The sequence below is a fragment of the Schistocerca piceifrons genome, chromosome 1 (genome assembly GCF_021461385.2).
Source record: "Schistocerca piceifrons isolate TAMUIC-IGC-003096 chromosome 1, iqSchPice1.1, whole genome shotgun sequence".
Classification (NCBI taxonomy): domain Eukaryota; kingdom Metazoa; phylum Arthropoda; class Insecta; order Orthoptera; family Acrididae; genus Schistocerca; species Schistocerca piceifrons.
In genome coordinates this window covers 676,914,913-676,932,514 of record NC_060138.1, presented here as the reverse complement: position 1 = coordinate 676,932,514, position 17,602 = coordinate 676,914,913, and the positions used below count along the sequence as shown (strand labels likewise).

General features: G+C 40.6%; 1 protein-coding gene across 3 annotated transcripts in view; it reads left to right on the top strand.

The window, feature by feature from the left end:
- The window catches only part of LOC124709089 (acylamino-acid-releasing enzyme-like), a 126,541-nt gene that overhangs the window by 102,133 nt on the left and 6,806 nt on the right, over nt 1-17,602 (top strand). For all 3 annotated transcript variants that reach the window (XM_047240748.1, XM_047240740.1, XM_047240755.1), the window contains 2 exons: nt 8,431-8,651; nt 8,747-8,826. In XM_047240748.1, coding sequence (XP_047096704.1) covers nt 8,431-8,651; nt 8,747-8,826 — 301 coding nt within the window. The remainder of the gene's footprint in view (nt 1-8,430; nt 8,652-8,746; nt 8,827-17,602) is intronic.

Here is a 17,602-nt window from a genome sequence, read left to right as displayed (position 1 = left end):
GAAATCCTTGTCGTTTACTCTTGATTGCAGGGTGAAATTGATTTTTTAGCATGTCTGAATGAGACGTACTTGTTACCCTCACTCCCCTATTCGTGTAACCCACAAAATTACTCCATTTGCGTCCCGAAAGGGAATGAATGTGACTTTTCCAGCAGATGGTTGAGTGCAGAATTTTTGGTGTGGGGCCATTCTTTGCTTGACCTTTTTACTTTTGGTTCTTGATAGTGGACCAGGTCTCATCGCCTGTAGCAATTTTTCCTAGAAATGCATAACTTTTGACTTGGAAATGATGCAAAAGTTCTTCACAGCCATTGACACGATGGTCTTTCAGTTCGGCAGTCAACTGACGTGGCACCCATCTTGCAGACACCTTATTGACATGCAGTTTGTTGTGAACAGTATTCTGTGCTGAACCAATTCTAATCTTCAAGCCTATGGCTGTTCCATTCTAAGTTACGTATCTGTTCTCCTTTAGGGGGCTCCTCCACTAACTAAATGTTCTCATCCGTCACTATGTGGTGGGCCTGCCCTGGTCTTGGGGCATGTTGCACAGAAGTTATACCACTTTTGAATGTCCCACACCACTCATACACTTGCTGCAGTGACAAACACTAATCCTTGTACTGCGCTATCATTCTGTGATGAATTTCCGGTGGTTTGACACATTCACTACACAAAAAAACACATCACAATCGCGGTGCATGTTGACGGCAGGGCGGCTATCTTGTTGTGGATGCTGCTGCCTTCTCCTGTATTGTAGCATCACTCTGTGACCTGTTGGTCATTTTCTGAACCTCAAGAAAAACTGCTATCACACAACTTTTCAAAATTTTATGGAATTTTCAAGATTTTCATTTGAATTACCCTTGTACAGCTACTTACATATTCCTCAAGCTGCTGTACAGTGCGTATCAGAGGGTGCCCTGTACCAGTACTAGAAATTTTCTTTCCTGTTTGACTTGCAAATAGAGCAAGGAAAAATGACTGTCCATATGCCTCCGGACAAACCCTAATTTCTCTTACCTTATCATCATGTATCGTTACATGAAATGTACAGTCGTGCAGTCAGCTTCAAGTGCCAGTTCATTAAATTTTCTCAATAGTGTTCCTCAAATAAAATGTCATCTTCCTCCTAAGGATTTCCATTTGTGTTCCCAAAGAAGCTGTTCCCAAAGAAGCTCAGTAACCCTTCCGTGTTTTTCTAACCTACTGGTATCAAATCTGGCAGCCCAAGTCTGAATTGCTTCAATGTCTTTCTTTAATCCAACCTGGTGCAGATCCCAAACACTTGAGCGGTACTCAAGAATAGGTTTTACTAGTGTCCTATATGTGGTCTCCTGTAGCTGTACTACAATTCTCACATGCTTGTTCCATTGCGTATCGCTTTGTGACATTACGCCTGGATATTTTATTGACGTGACTGTGTCAAGTTGCACACTACTAATGCTGTATTCGAACATTATGGGACTGTTTTTCTGCTCATCTGCATTAACTTAAGTTTTTCTGCATTTAGAGCTAGCTGCCACTTATCATACCAATTAGAAATTTTGTCTAAGTCATGTTGTATACTCCTACAGTCTCTCAACGGATGACACATTTCCATATATCACTGCATCATCAGCAAACAGCCACAGATTGCTCTTCACCCTGTCTGCCAGATCATTTATGTATATACAAAATAACAGCAGTGCTATCACACTTCTCTGGTTCTCTCCCGAAAATACCCTCATCTCTGATGAACACTCATCATTGAGGATAACACACTGGGTTCTGTTATAAAAAGTTGTTGAGCCACTCAGATATCTGGGAACCTATTCCGTATACTCGTACTTTCAAAGTCTGTAGTGGTGCACTGTGTCAAATGCTTTTTAGAACTATAGAAATATGGACTCCGCCTGTTGCCTTTTGTCCATGGTTTTCAGGATATCATGTGAGAAAAGGACAAGCTAAGTTTCACAAGTGAGGTGCTTTTTAAAACTGTGCTGATTCTTGAACGGAAGCTTTTCTGTCTCAAGGAAACATATTCTACTCAAACTGAGAACATGTTCAAGAATTCTGCAGCAAACAAATGTTACGGATATTGGCCTGTACTTTTGCAGGTCTCTTCTTTTATCCTCTTACACAAGAATCACTTGCATTTTTTTCCAGTCACTTGGGACTTGGTGCTGTGTGAGAGATTAACGATAAATGTGATATGATCTAAGTAAGGGGCTAATGCTATAGGGCAATCTTTGTAAAACTTAATTGGGATTCCATCAGGACCTAGTAACTAGCTTTCAATTATTTCTGTTGTTACTCTATGCCAGAAATGCTTATTACTATATCCTCCATATGAAAGTTTGTGTGATGGTCAAATGGTGGTATGTTAGTTTGACTCTCCTGTGTGAACGATTTCTTAAATGCGAAATTTAAAACTTCGGCTTTCCTTTTGCTATCTTCTCCTGCCTCACCAGGCTGGTCAATGAGTGACTGGATAGAAGCCTTAGACCAGTTTAGTGATTTTACAAAGGACTAGAATTTCCTCTGTTTCTTGGTGAGATCTTTTGCTAAGGTATGACAGAGGTAGTTGTTATATGCTTTGTGCAGTGATCTTTTTACAAATGGATGAATTTTTGCTAAATCTTGCCTGTCATCATTTCTATGTGCTTTTGAACTGAGAGTGCAATAGTCTTTGCTTCCTCAGCATTTTTCGAATTTCGTTCGTAAACCACAGTGGGTCTTTTCTGTCCTTAATCCACTTGCTCAGCACATACTTATCCATCTGTCACATGGTGTAGCTTGATGAAACCTCGTCAGTACTAAGTCATTTCCAATATGAGTTCAGAAGGTGTTAATGTAAGCTTGATAACCAATCCTGGCAGATTAAAACTGTGTGCTGGACCGAGAGCGGAAGTTTTATATCAGCGCACACTCCACTGCAGAGTGAAAACCTCATTCTGGAAACAGCCCCCAGGCTGTGGCTAAGCCATGTCTCCGCAGTATCCTTTCTTTCAGGAGTGCTAGTTCTGCAAGGTTCGCAGGAGAGCTTCTGTAAAGTTTGGAAGGTGGGAGACGAGATACTGGTAGAAGTGAAGCTGTGAGGACCGGGCGTGAGTCGTACTTCAGTAGCTCAGATGGTAGAGCACTTGCCCGCGAAAGGCAGAGTCCCAAGTTCGAGTCTCGGTCGGGCACACAGCCTTAATCTGCCAGGAAGTTTAAATTCCAAAATTGCTGGCACCCAAATCCGTATCCCTTGCCTGACCATCATTGGAACATTTGTTCAACAATGTTCAACAATCATCAGTAGCAATGAGGCCATTTGAGATCTTTATGAGGGACAAGCTTGATATTTTACAAGTTGATAGAACAAGGTACAAAGCCAGTCGTGGAATGGGGGAACCCCCTTGTTAACTTTAGAATTATGTGGTCAAGGTTAACTTTAGAATGAAACGGTGTAGGAAGGCTTGTTCCCCATATGACATTTCATTTTCAAAAAATAAGTTCTATGACATTTTTAAATTGGCATCTGGATTTTATTTGTGTTTACACAATTGGGACCATGCAGGGGGCCTTTATTGGATACTCTGTTGTGTTCCCAAAACATATCCCCAGAATAAGACCCTGCAGCAGTTTTCTATCTATTATGTGGATTTATTTGCTGACCTGAGGACACTGGAACAAATGAAATGACATTTTGGGTAGAAATTCTTCATCTGCTCTGATTCCCGTTGTGCCTTACTTCTCATTGGATAGATGTATGCAGCAGACAGGCTTGTACAGAACATTGAGGGTACACTACTTTTGCAAAGGTGGGAGGAGGAGATCATTTTGTATTAGATCCAGGGGCAAGTGGGGCTCTGGGGTAAGCTTGCTGGGTGGCTGCCAAGGAGCCCTCTCCAATCTGCTTCCTGCTTAACCCTCCAGATGCCAAATACATGACAAGGAAGGCAGTGCTTTTGTGGGAGACTCGGTGGTTGGAAGTGGGAGGCAATAGCTGCAGTCAGTGAAATCTAAAATGTGACCTTGTCTTACCTCAAACAGAAAACGGAGCTCTTACACGCTAAGAGTGGAACACTGTCCCTGGACATAGTAGCCTCCAGTGTGTGGAATGTGTAAAATGTGGGTTATTGATACACAATATTTTAATTCAGTGTGTTTATGCTGACTTAAGAACTAGTTTGTGTTTTCTACTGGACCTACCTACTGTTTTAAATGACAGTGAGATGAGTGTGATATGTGTTTTAACATTTTGTGTGATATCTGGCTTCTTTCTCAAAATTTTGGGGAAGAAGTTAGCATGTTGCAATATGCTTGTCTTACTTATTGTTACGCAGCCACAATAATCAGGCACCTTTCTAAATTGGTCATCTCTATTTACTTTACGTAAGGGCTCTGATGATTGTGCAGTTTAGCACCATAAGTAATAGTAATAATAATAATAATAATAATAATGTTGTTGTTGTTGTTGTTGTTGTTGTTGTCTTCAGTCCTGAGACTGGTTTGATGCAGCTCTCTATGCTACCCTATTGTGTGCAAGTTTCTTCATCTTCCAGTACCTATGGCAACCTACATCCTTCTGAATCTGCTTAGTGTATTCATCTCTTGGTCTTCCTCTACGATTTTTACCTTCCACGCTGCCCTCCAATGCTAAATTTGTGATCCCTTGATGCCTCAGAACATGTCCTACCAACCAGTCCCTTCTTCTCGTCAAGTTGTGCCACAAACTCCTCTTCTCCCCAATTCTATTCAATACCTCCTCATTAGTTATGTGATCTACCCATCTAATCTTCAGCATTGTTCTGTAGCACCACATTTCGAAAGCTTCTATTCTCTTTCTGTCCAAACTATTTATCGTTCATGTTTCACTTCCATACATGGCTACACTCCATACGAATACTTTCAGAAACGACTTCCTGACACTTAAATCTATACTTGATGTTAACAAATTTCTCTTCTTCAGAAACGCTTTCCTTGCCATTGCCAGTCTACATTTTATATCCTCTCTACTTTGACCATCATCAGTTATTTTGCTCCCCAAATAGCAAAACTCCTTTACTACTTCAGTGTCTCATTTCCTAATCTAATTCCCTCAGCATCACCCGAGTTAATTTGACTACATTCCATTATCCACGTTTTGTTTTTGTTGATGTTAATCTTATATCCTCCTTTCAAGACACTGTCCATTCCGTTCAACTGCTCTTCCAAGTCCTTTGCTGTCTCTGACAGAATTACAATGTCATCGGCGAACCTCAAAGTTTTTATTTCTTCTCCATGGATTTTAATACCTGCTCCAAACTTTTCTTTTGTTTCCTTCACTACTTGCTCAATATACAGATCGAATAACATCGGGGAGAGGCTACAACCCTGTATCACTCTCTTCGCAACCACTGCTTCCCTTCCCAACCACTGCTTCCCTTTCATGCCCCTTGACTCTTATAACGCCGTCAGTAGTTCTAATGGAATGTTGTCTACTCCCGGGGCCTTGTTTCGACTTAGGTGTTTCAGTGCTCTGTCAAACTCTTCACGCAGTATCGTATCCCCCATTTCATCTTCATCTGCATCCTCTTCCATTTGCATAATATTGTCCTCAAGTACATCGCCCTTGTATAGACCCTCTATATACTCCTTTTACCTTTCTGCTTTCCCTTCTTTGGTTAGAACTGGGTTTCCATCAAAGCTCTTGATATTCATACAAGTGGTTCTCTTTTCTCCAAAGGTCTCTTTAATTTTCCTGTAGGCAGTATCTATCTTACCCCTAGTGAGATAAGCCTCTACATCCTTGCATTTGTCCTCTAGCCATCCCTGCTTAGCCATTTTGCACTTCCTGTCGATCTCATTTTTTAGACGTTTGTATTCCTTTTTGCCTGCTTCATTTACTGCATTTTTATATTTTCTCCTTTCATCAATTACATTCAATATTTCTTCTGTTACCCAAGGAGTTCTACTAGCCCTCGTCTTTTTACCTACTTGATCCTCTGCTGCCTTCACTACTTCATTCCTCAGAGCTACCCATTCTTCTTCTACTGTACTTCTTTCCCCCATTGATGTCAATTGTTCCCTATGCTCTCCCTGAAACTCTGTACAACCTCTGGTTCTTTCAGTTTATCCAGGTCCCATCTCCTTAAATTCCCACCTTTTTGCAGTTTCTTCAGTTTTAATCTACGGTTCATAACCAATAGATTGTGGTCAGAGTCCACATCTGCCCCTGGAAATGTCTTACAATTTAAAACCTGATTCCTAAATCTCTGTCTTACCATTATATAATCTATCTGATACCTTTTAGTATCTCCGGGATTCTTCCATGTATACAACCTTCTTTTATAATTCTTGAGCCAAGTGTTACCTATGATTAAGTTATGCACTGTGCAAAATTCTACCAGACGGCTTCCTCTTTCATTTCTTACCCCCAATCCATATTCACCTACTATGTTTCCTTCTTTCCCTTTTCCTACTCTCGAATTCCAGTCACCCATGACTACTAAATTTTCGTCCCCCTTCACTACCTGAATAATTTCTTTTATCTCATCATACATTTCATCAATTTCTTCATCATCTGCAGAGCTAGTTGGCATATAAACTTGTACTACTGTAGTGGGTGTGGGCTTCGTGTCTATCTTGCCCACAATAATGCGTTCACTATGTTGTTTGCGATAGCTTACCCGCATTCCTATTTTTTTTATTCATTATTAAACCTACTCCTGCATTACCCCTATTTGACTTTGTGTTTATAGCCCTGTATTCACCTGACCAATGTCTTGTTCCTCCTGCCACCGAACTTCACTAATTCCCACTATATCTAACTTTAACCTATCCATTTCCCTTTTTAAATTCTGCTCGATTAAGGGATCTGACATTCCACGCTCCAATCCGTAGAACGCCAGTTTTCTTTCTCCTGATAACGACATCCTCTTGAGTATTCCCCGCCCGGAGATCCGAATGGGGGATTATTTTACCTCCGGAATATTTTACCCAAGAGGACGCCATCATCATTTAACCATACAGTAAAGCTGCATGCCCTCGGGAAAAATTCCGGCTGTAGTTTCCACTTGCTTTCAGCCGTTCGCAGTACCAGCACAGCAAGGCTGTTTTGGTTATTGTTACTGGGCCAGGTCAGTCAATCATCCCTGCAACTACTGAAAAGGCTGCTGCCCCTCTTCAGGAACCACACGTTTGTCTGGCCTCTCAACAGATACCCCTCCGTTGTGGTTGCACCTACGGTACGGCCATCTGTATCGCTGAGGCACGCAAGCCTCCCCACCAACGGCAAGGTCCATGGTTCATAGGGGGGGGGGGGGATAATAATAATAATAATAATAATAATAATAATAATAATAATAATAATCTTCTTCTTCTTCTTCTTCTTCTTCAACAACAACATCAATAATAATGATAATATATAGAGGTTGTGACAGTTAGCAAGGGACATAACTGTCAAAGCAGGCCAGACCACTTGTGCCAATCAAGCCGCACACTTACTTGGTGTGAGGCAGATGTAATGGTGCTGAACGGAGCAAGTGCACATTTTGGAGATCATATTAGCCTGCATGAGATGTTTGCACTTGAGTATTGTCCTTCTGGAACACTAGATGTTTAGAATTGGTCTATGTTGTTGCCACTACCATATTCTTCATGGTAGTAGTTGCTCGACTTGATTGCGTTTTCAATTTACCTTCACTGATGCCAGTTCAGAATCTGCTTATGTCTGTGATCACAACTTTGCATAATTCGTCCCTCCTGTTGTGTCTTCATCAAATTATTTGAGGTGGGCTGCAAAGTGATGAGGTGCAAGAACAAGCCTGATGAACATTGCACTTGCTCAGAGACCACCTACATTGTACCTGACATTTGGAATGCAACATTGGTCCAAATTTGTTCTGCAGTCACCATGTGGTCAGCAATGATTCCTTGCCTGTTATGGCAGTTCAGTCCCTGAATTTGTATGCTGATGCTGTTCAGAACCAGGATGACATACATGTGCAACTCCAATGGGCAATTAATAAAATGTGTAACACCATATGTCCAACACATTGAGCAGTTCTTTTCAAAGACTATACTGCCTTCTTGCAAGATGATGATATATCATCACTGGACGTAAATTTCTTGCAGGAATTGTGTTAATTGATAATGACATGGGATGCCAACAATATTTACAGATCTATTGTGATCCCAGTGGATCATTTTTCAGCAGGTCAAATAAAGTTGTTGTTATGATAAGTATTTTCATGTGGCTTCTACTTCGTTCACAGCATGCTCCTACGAATGATTGCCTTTTCCGTCCTCTCATCAGATGTTCAGTTTTCCTACTTTTGTTTAATGGCTGGTAATTGAAGTAAAAACTGAATGTTGCAAGAGTGAGTGAGTTTGTGTGTGTGTGTGTGTGTGTGTGTGTGTGTGTGTGTGTGTGTGTGTGTGAAAATTACATTTACATTTTCTAAGAAATATTTTTTTCAGGCTTTGGTGTGCTGATGGTGAACTTCAGAGGTTCAGTTGGAGCAGGGCAAGATAGTGTAGACTCACTGCCAGGCAGAATTGGTGATGCTGATGTCAAAGATGTACATTATGCAGCAACTGAAGCACTGAAACAGTTTCCTTTCTTAAATCCTGAAAAGCTTTTTCTGTTTGGAGGTTCACATGGTGGTTTTCTAGTGACGCACGTCAGTGGACAGTATCCAGTAAGTTGCAAAATAAAAGCATGAATTGTGGCATTTATAAGGAATTAATGTTCCAGCAGTGTGTGTGTGTGTTTGCTCTTTTTTTGTTATTACAGAAAGACTATAAAGCAGTTGTGGCAAGAAATCCAGTGACAGATGTGGCAGCAATGTTTACCGTCACTGATATTCCAGATTGGTGAGTTTCCCAACTGAGACATTATTGGAAAAAAAAAAAATGTTTTGGTGTATAGTTTTTAAACAGATCAAAATTTTAATTTGTGATAATAATGTATACAGTAGAGTCCCATTAATCCGAACTAATTGGGTCTGGACCTTGTTCAGATTACCAATTTGTTCAGATTAGCCGGAATTACGGTGATGAGTTTCTAGAATGAAGTACACCAAGAAGTTAAGTAGGTACACCATGGTTACAAATGGGAACAAATCTGTGAACAATGGCTCACTGTCACTCCCTGCCCTTGTTGTTGTATATTGTTGAGACCTTTGTAGTGCCTGAGTCAGTGCACTGCCAGTTGGATCCCAAAGCGCTTGGTTATGGTAGTTATCGATCGCTGGCATGCGTAACAGTTGTATTGTATTCGTTCAGGTGTAAGAGGTGTACGTATTTTCTTCATGAGTAAACGGAAACATATAACATTAACTTTCAAAGAAAATCTGAATGCTTTGAAGCGGATAGACAGAAGAAATCTGAATGCTTTGAAGTGTATAGACAATGGTGAGAATGTATCTAAACTGGCGACAGAACTGGGTGTAGGTAAAACAAATATTTATGATTGGAAGAAGAACTGAGTGAAGCTTGAAGAAGACTTTGAAACAGTCCCAGTATGATGAAGCTCTTTTCCTTTGGCTTATATGAGAAAGAGAAAGGGGAACTTCTTTGAGTGGAGCACTGGTTCAGGAGAAGGCTGTTTACCTGAACAAGTTAATGAATGGTGATGAGTCTTTTAGTGCGAGTACGGGTGGGTTGGACAGATTCAAAAAAGTCATGGAATCCATCAGCCAACAAATTTATAATGCTGATGAGATGGACCTTAATTTTAGGGCATTGCCAACAAAAAGCCTGGCATCAAAAGTAGAAGACCGTGCTCCTGGTTTTAAAATGTGCAAAGATTGTGTGACTTTATTAGTGTGCAGCAATGCTACTGGTAATCACAAGCTACCTTTAAAGCTGATCGGCAAATCTGCTAGGCCCAGAACTTTTAAAAACTGCAACATGAAGTCCCTGCCCGTATATTATCGTAACCAGAAAAAAGCCTGGATAGATGGTAAGCTGTTCAAAGAATGGTTTCACGGCCAGTTTGTTCCTTCTGTTTGACAGTTTTGCACGGAAAATCATTTTTCTCCCTGCAATCCTTTTGATTGATAACGCACCATCTCACCCCAGGACAGAGGAATTATGTGATGGAGAAATTGTGGCGATGTTTTTGCCGCCAAATGTTACACCACTTCTACAGCCAATGGACCAGGGCGTACTGCAAATATTAAAAATGATTTACAGAGTACAATTTTTAAGAATTCTGATCCAAGATGATAGCATTCCTCTAGTTGACAAAATAAAAAATAACAATGTGAAGGATGTTGTTTATTGGGCTGCTGAGGCATGGCAGAATATTTCATAAAATACTCTGAGAAAATCGTGGAGAAAACTTTGGACATCTCTTGAATTTCAGGACAGCCTAGTTGAAAATGAAGAGGAAAATCCACTACAAATGATATAGACAATCCCTTGATGTGAAGAAGCTAGTGAAGGAGACGTAGATGAGTGGATGGCAGCAGGTGGGCATATGTGGAGAACCTTACTGACGCTGATTTAGTTGCTGCTGTGAATCAAGACCAGGAAGAAGTGGAATGCTGTGATGGAAGTGACAATGAGCTTGAAAGCAACAAAGGAGAGCTGGTGCCACACAGCGACGCAGCAGAAGCCCTTGATGTCGCGCTACGTTATTTGGAGCAACAGTCCACTGCTACTCCTGCTGATTGGATGTTTATGAGACGATGGTGCGACTGTGTGTCATATAACAGACTGTCTTCATTATGCCAAAAAACAATGACTGAGTTTTTGTCATCTAAAAAGTAGAGATAAAATGTCCGCTCTATTTTAGTAAGTTTGACAGGTTTTCTTTCATTGTTATGTATTGATTAAACCTAATGTTTTCTTGCCAATTTTTCTAATACATGTTTTCTGTACTCTGTAAATTAAAATAGTGTGTATGTGCAGCAGTTTACCACACAGTTTTCCATACTTAGACTGACATTTTTCATGTTCGGATTAACCGAACATTCGGATTACTGGGACTCCGCCCCATTTGGAGGTGCTGTAATCACTTGAAGCAGAACAGAATGTGGATCTTTGCAGTGTACTGGCATTATCATTGGTGACAGGCCTGGTTCATAACCACTTATTGCATTTTGAAGAGTGCCAGATGATCAGTACGCATACATGCACTTTTAAGTCTTTTACATTCATTTAATTAACACAGTGTCTTAAGTATTTTACTTGGAGAGTGCAGCCATGAAATATTTTTACACTGTGCTGTTGGCTTAAATTTCATAGACTTAGTGTGCATATACTGTTTGGCAGAGACAGTTCACACAGTGTCGCAGCCTATAGATACCTGCAAACCTCAACTAACACTGCTGAACCTTTCTGCTGGACCAGAATGGAACCATAGAAGCATAATTCATCTGTGTGCATTCATGTGTTCTGCTTGTTCGCTGGTGGTCATTTTTATGCAGAATGCTTTGCAGTGAACACATGATGGATTGTAAATGATATAGGTTATCTCACACGTAGTTGTGCTTCGATGTTACAGATTTTGCTGGTGGTAGTGATTGGGAGTGGCTCGGGGAAGTGGTTGTTGGTGGGTGCATGTCTAGGGCAAAGATAGTCGTCTGAAATCTTATATGATTTGACAAGGATGTTACAGATTTTACAAGGATGACGAAAGGCAGTTCTGGGTGGTGTGGGGAGGGAATAAGGGAAGTTGATATCATTTCATGACTCAACTTGAGAAAGTCACAGCTCTGGTTGAGTAATCTGTGATTCTAGAAGTTGGTAGTACTGTTTATTTATTTGTGTATTTCTAGGCTGTACTGAGAGTTGCACTTCTTAAAGATAATTGCTCTCTAGTGAATTTAACACATTTCTAAAATAGATGTTCCTGACTGTGGAGATAGAAATGGATTTGTGTTACAGCATTGATGTCAGTGAATATAAAGTTTTGCAAAATTTTCAGATAAAGAAAAAGTACTGTTGATTGTTAAGAGAATTGCATTTTCTTTTGCAGGTATACAAGTTTTGCCCTGAAAGTAATGTCAAAAAGTCTATAAAAACTTAATTTATTGATCAGAATGGAAAAATGCATCAAAAATATTCAAAATAGGACCCCCACATCAATAATTTTAGCCAGCAAAATTTACAAGTGTTGCAGACGCAAGGGAAGACCCACATTGGAAAGTCCTGTGGGGCCAATGCAATAGCAGGTGTTATTGTTGATGGTTTCAAACCTGTCTCCTTTCATGGGTATCTTGAGGTGAGGAAACAAAAAGTAGTCTGCCGGAGTGAGTCTGCACCAGTCCCACTTCTGCTCAGTCTTACTAATCTTGTGGCCAGCATGCGACCTCGTTGACGAGCATGCATTGCCGTCTGTGGTGATCAGATACTCTGTGGAAACATTTTGGCAGCAGACTTCTCAAGTTTGATTGCATACTGTCATTAAATTGAATGCTGCATCGTGGGTGGAAAAGGACCTGCAAACAGAGGTTCACGTAGGGAAATGTCCAAACTCTTTGGTAGCTTGTAGGTAACTGGAATTGTTCATGTTTGGATATTAACAGCCCCAATCAACGAACATGGACGGATAGACTGTGCTCTGACCAGTAGGAGTGTCAGGACAGAACTGGTGATAATACATTTCTGTTGAAATCTTGTAGTGGTATATACAGTCAGGAATATTATTAAATTATAATTTCATTACATTTTTGTTCAGGAAGTTAACAACCTGTTTATAAAATACTGTTAGCGCTGGAATCTTTTATGGAACTTTTTCTTCCGTTTCACGCTATATTGTAAAGGATTGTTTAGTTTATGTAGTGTACATGTAAATAATTTGTACGTACAAAGAAGACTGCATATATTCAGTTCAGCTAGACTGTATCAGTAGAGAATATAAAGAGTAAACATTTACATATAGCGTCAATTACGACTCTGACTAAGATACATTTAGCCTGCTGGGTTGGCCGAGCGGCCTAACGCACGACTTTCCGGAATGGGAAGGAGCGCCTGGTCCCCGGCACGAATCCGCCCAGCGGACTTGTGTCGAGGTCCGGTGAGCCGGCCAGTCTGTGGATGGTTTTTAGGCAGTTATGCATGTGCCATGGTGAATGCGGGCTGGTTCCCCTTATTCCGTCTCAGCTACACTATGTTGGCGATAGCTGCGCAAACAAGTTCTCCACGTACGCATACACCACCATTACTTTACCACGCAAACATAGGGGTTACACTCGTCTGGCGTGAGACGTTCCCTGAGGGGGTCCACTGGGGGGCCGAACCGCACAATAACCCTGGGTTTGGTGTGGGGCGGCAGAGGTGTGAAGTGGACTACGGTAGTCGTCGTGGGGGTTGTGCACCACTGCGGATGCAGTGGGGACGGAGCTTCTCTGTCATTTCTAGGCCCCCGGTAACATACAGTACAGTACAATACAAGATACATTTTTATTCAATCATGATCACTCAAGACATGTGCACAACTGGTTTCCACAGGCAGCCATCTTCTGATGTTTCAGTGTTGCAGTAATTGTCACCACGTGAGTCAACAAAAAGCAGCAAAATGTCAACCCAGAGGATGTTTAAAAATGTCACATCTTCCTACAGTAGGTAGTATTAGTTAAAACTAGAAGAAAACTTCCTATAATTATGCATCCGGAAACCAGTACCTGTTGAGATGTAGGCCATTTTGCATGTGATGGAGTAATGTGTAGTAAATGATGGTGATGGTGTCTTTTTGGAGAATGTTACCCTTGCAGAAAGACAACTACTGTGGTTTATGCACGACAGGGCATTTTCTGCAGATTGTGCTGCAGTACCTCACCACAGTGTTTCGTGTGTGATGGGATTGGTCAAGGTGGTCTGTTAGCATAGCTTTCCCATGTGCCAGAACTGAATCTGTTGGATTTCTGGCTGTAGGGACATTTAAAGGTTTTGATATATGCCCAACCCATTGACAATGTGCAGACATTATAAGAGCATATGACCAATGCATGGGATGCCATCTGAATGTAGTAGTGTGCATGATCCGCTATGGAGAAAAGCTGACAGATGTGTGCTAACCATATAAAGCACTGCCTACGGTGTCAACCCACGGAAATGACAGGGTAGATTGGCCCGTATCTCAACAGGAGTTGGTTTCCGGACATATCATTATAGGAACTTATCTTTTAATTTAACCAACGTACCTTTCTTGGGAATATTGCACTTTTTTTAAACACTCTGTGTATTATCTATCACCAGTACAGTTCAAATAGATACAAACTGTAGCTATTTGTCACAGATTTACTGAAATGTTTTGAAGTGCTGTTGTGTAGTATGTCTTGATGAATTTCTGCTTTTTGGTGAATTTCATTGTCAAAATTATTGAAATATTTCTACATCAGAAGATGAATGTAATCAGCTGAAACTAGTAATGTGTATATTATCTTATGTGATGGCGACTCAATAAAAGCTTTTGTCAAAGGTATATGGAATTTTCAAATAAGGCTTTATTTTAGGGGCTCAGATAAACACAGTACAGTAGATCCACAGTTTGATGTAATGAATTTCAAATGAACAAGTCTTTTTTTAAATGCACAACTATTGAATTCAGTCATTTCTGTTGTTGTGGGTGCCAACAAATAAGGGTGCTCTGTTATCATGCCTTGTAAGAAAAGGTAAAAGTAACTACACTGTATACATACAACAGCATTTTCAGCATTTGTTTGATTGAATTGAGAAAGTATATGTACATATTTTCCAATGCTTTTTTTTTCTTCAAACAAAATAATTACATACATACTGTGCAGCAATATTGTACCTATTGAATTAGTGTATTATGGAATACAACAAATGATAATAATCTTAATAAACAACTTCATGTACTGTTCTTTAACACACTAAATTTTAGTTGAAATACATTTTAGTTTAAAACAGTTACTAGCCATAATACATTTTACTTCTGTACATTAATTTGGAAAAAAAATCATTAATTGTTGTTGGTTGTATCATTAAGGCAGTTTCTGAAGAAATCACATCTGCCATGGAGGCATCAGAAGCGACAGCAAATATCTTGAAAACAGCAATTGCAGCTGCAGCTTCAGCCATGGGTGGCGATGTCATATCCTTATGTTCCTCCTCCTCAGATGACGATGATGTTGTTGTTGTTGTTATGTTGTTGCTGCTGTGGTCTTCAGTTCTGAGACTGGTTTAATGCAGCTCTCCATGCTACTCTATCCTGTGCAAGGTTCTTCATCTCCCAGTACCTACTGCAACCTACACCCTTCTGAACCTGTTTAGTGTACTCATCTCTTGGTCTCCCTCTACAATTTTTACCCTCCACGCTGCCCTCTAATACTAAATTGGTGATCCCTTGATGCCTCAGAACATGTCCTACCAACCGATCCCTTCTTGTAGTCAAGTTGTGCCACAAACTTCTCTTCTCCCCAATCCTATTCAATACCTCCTCATTGGTTATGTGATCTGCCCATCTAATCTTCAGCATTCTTCTGTAGCACCACACTTCGAAAGCTTCTATTCTCTTCTTGTCCAAACTAATTATTGTCCATGTTTCACTTCCATGCATGGCTACACTCCATACAAATACTTTCAGAAACGACTTCCTGACACTTAAATCTATACTCGATGTTAACAAATTTCTCTTCTTCAAAAACACTTTCCTTGCCATTACCAGTCTACCTTTTATATCCTCTCTACTTCGACCATCATCAGTTATTTTGCTCCCCAAATAGCAAAACTCCTTTACTACGGTAAGTGTCTCATTTCCTAATCTAATTCCCTCAGCATCACCCGAGTTAATTTTGACTACATTCCATTGTCCTCGTTTTGCTTTTGTTGATGTTAATCTTATATCCTCCTTTCAAGACACTGTCCATTCCGTTCAACTGCTCTTCCAAGTCCTTTGCTGTCTCTGACAGAATTACAATGTCATCGGCGAACCTCAAAGTTTTTATTTCTTCTCCATGGATTTTAATACCTACTCCAAACTTTTCTTTTGTTTCCTTCACTACTTGCTCAATATACAGATTGAATAACATTGGGGAGAGGCTACAACCCTGTCTCACTCCCTTCTCAACCACTGCTTCCCTTTCATGTCCCTCGGCTCTTATAACTGCCATCTGGTTTCTGTACTCCTTAATCTAGCTTCTAAGATAAGTCGTAGGGTCAGTATTGCCTCACGTCTTCCAATATTTCTACGGAATCCAAACTGATCTTCCCCAAGGTCGGCTTCTACCAGATGATGATAGTAAAGCATTATCTTCTCTTTCTGCATCATCAGCGTAATTGATGACTGGTTCTTCAGCACCACAACTGGTGTCATACGCGACTGTCCATTCTCCCATATTGACACTACAAGAGGGAACCAACTGGATGTAAGCCTTAGAAGAGCAGATCAGATCCTAATTTGTATCCACATTATGAATAAATTCAGATGTTGAATCATTGGCTTCCCCTTCAGTTTCAGCAGTGTTATGAGTTGCTGTCCAGGCCACCTTAAAACAGTTGGTTTTTTGTCTGTTGTAACTTCATCCCAAGCAGAAGATATGTTGCGGATAGCTTGCAGGACATTTCAATGTGGAACTGTTTCTTGTAGTTCGACTGCACAGATGGCAGCCTTAACAAGCCAGTGTCTATAATTGTACTTCCATTAAGCAATTATTCCTTGAGCCAAAGGCTGCAGACATCTTGTGTTGTTAGCTGGTAAGAAGACAACTTCTCTGTTGAGAAGTTCAAGCTGTCAAACTGATGTGCTGAGGAGTGGTCGAACGTTAGCAAAATATTTCTCTCCCTCATAGCCATTTCTTATTGAACCTTCAAGAGCCAGCTATGGAGGAGAGATCTGGCCTTCCAGTGTCTGTTGTTACTTTCGTAATGGCATGGCAGATTGAATAAGTTGGCGCGTTTAAAGTAATGTAGACTTTAGTATTCCCTTACTGCATTTTCGTCCATAACATTTTTTGCCCTTAACAAGTAGTATTTTTTCAGGCACCAAATTATAGAAACGCCACCTTTATCCATATTAAGCACATCTCTTGGGAGATACAAATTAGAGACTTTGGAATGAAACCCCTGTGTCCACTCATTGTCATCTTCCTCCTTTGCTCTATGTCTCTTCCCACAGGCAAGACAGCACTGATTTTATGCCTCTTTTGAAAACATCATATCCAGCCCTCAGAACACAAACCCACCATTTACCTTCTAGTGTGTGATTTCACGAGCCTTTTCTTGAATCGTGGGACTGGACAACGGAATTTGCTGTGAGTGCATGTTTTGGAACCATTCAAACAGGAATCCTCCACTTCTTCATGTTTGGATGGCCTCATACACTTTCTGCTGTTGCTAAATGAAGATCTTGCCAGACTTGCCTCTATTTTCTATCTTGAACTTATTATCAATGAGATCTGAAAGTCTTCTGTAACTTCTTTTTTTATTTTCTCTCCACTGTTGACCAAATGTAGTATTGCTGCTTTTGTTTTAGTATCAGAGCATTGTGATCTTGTTTCTGATTTGGCATCATATTGTGAGTGATGGAGCGATGGAACTCACTGTTCACAAACAAACAGTGACAGAAACCCTCTTGACAGTTGTATGTCCCGCACCATGTGTGATGTACTGACAAACCCCTCAATTCCCCCACCCTTGCCTCTTACACTGTGGAAGTGACACATGGGCAGCAAGCAAG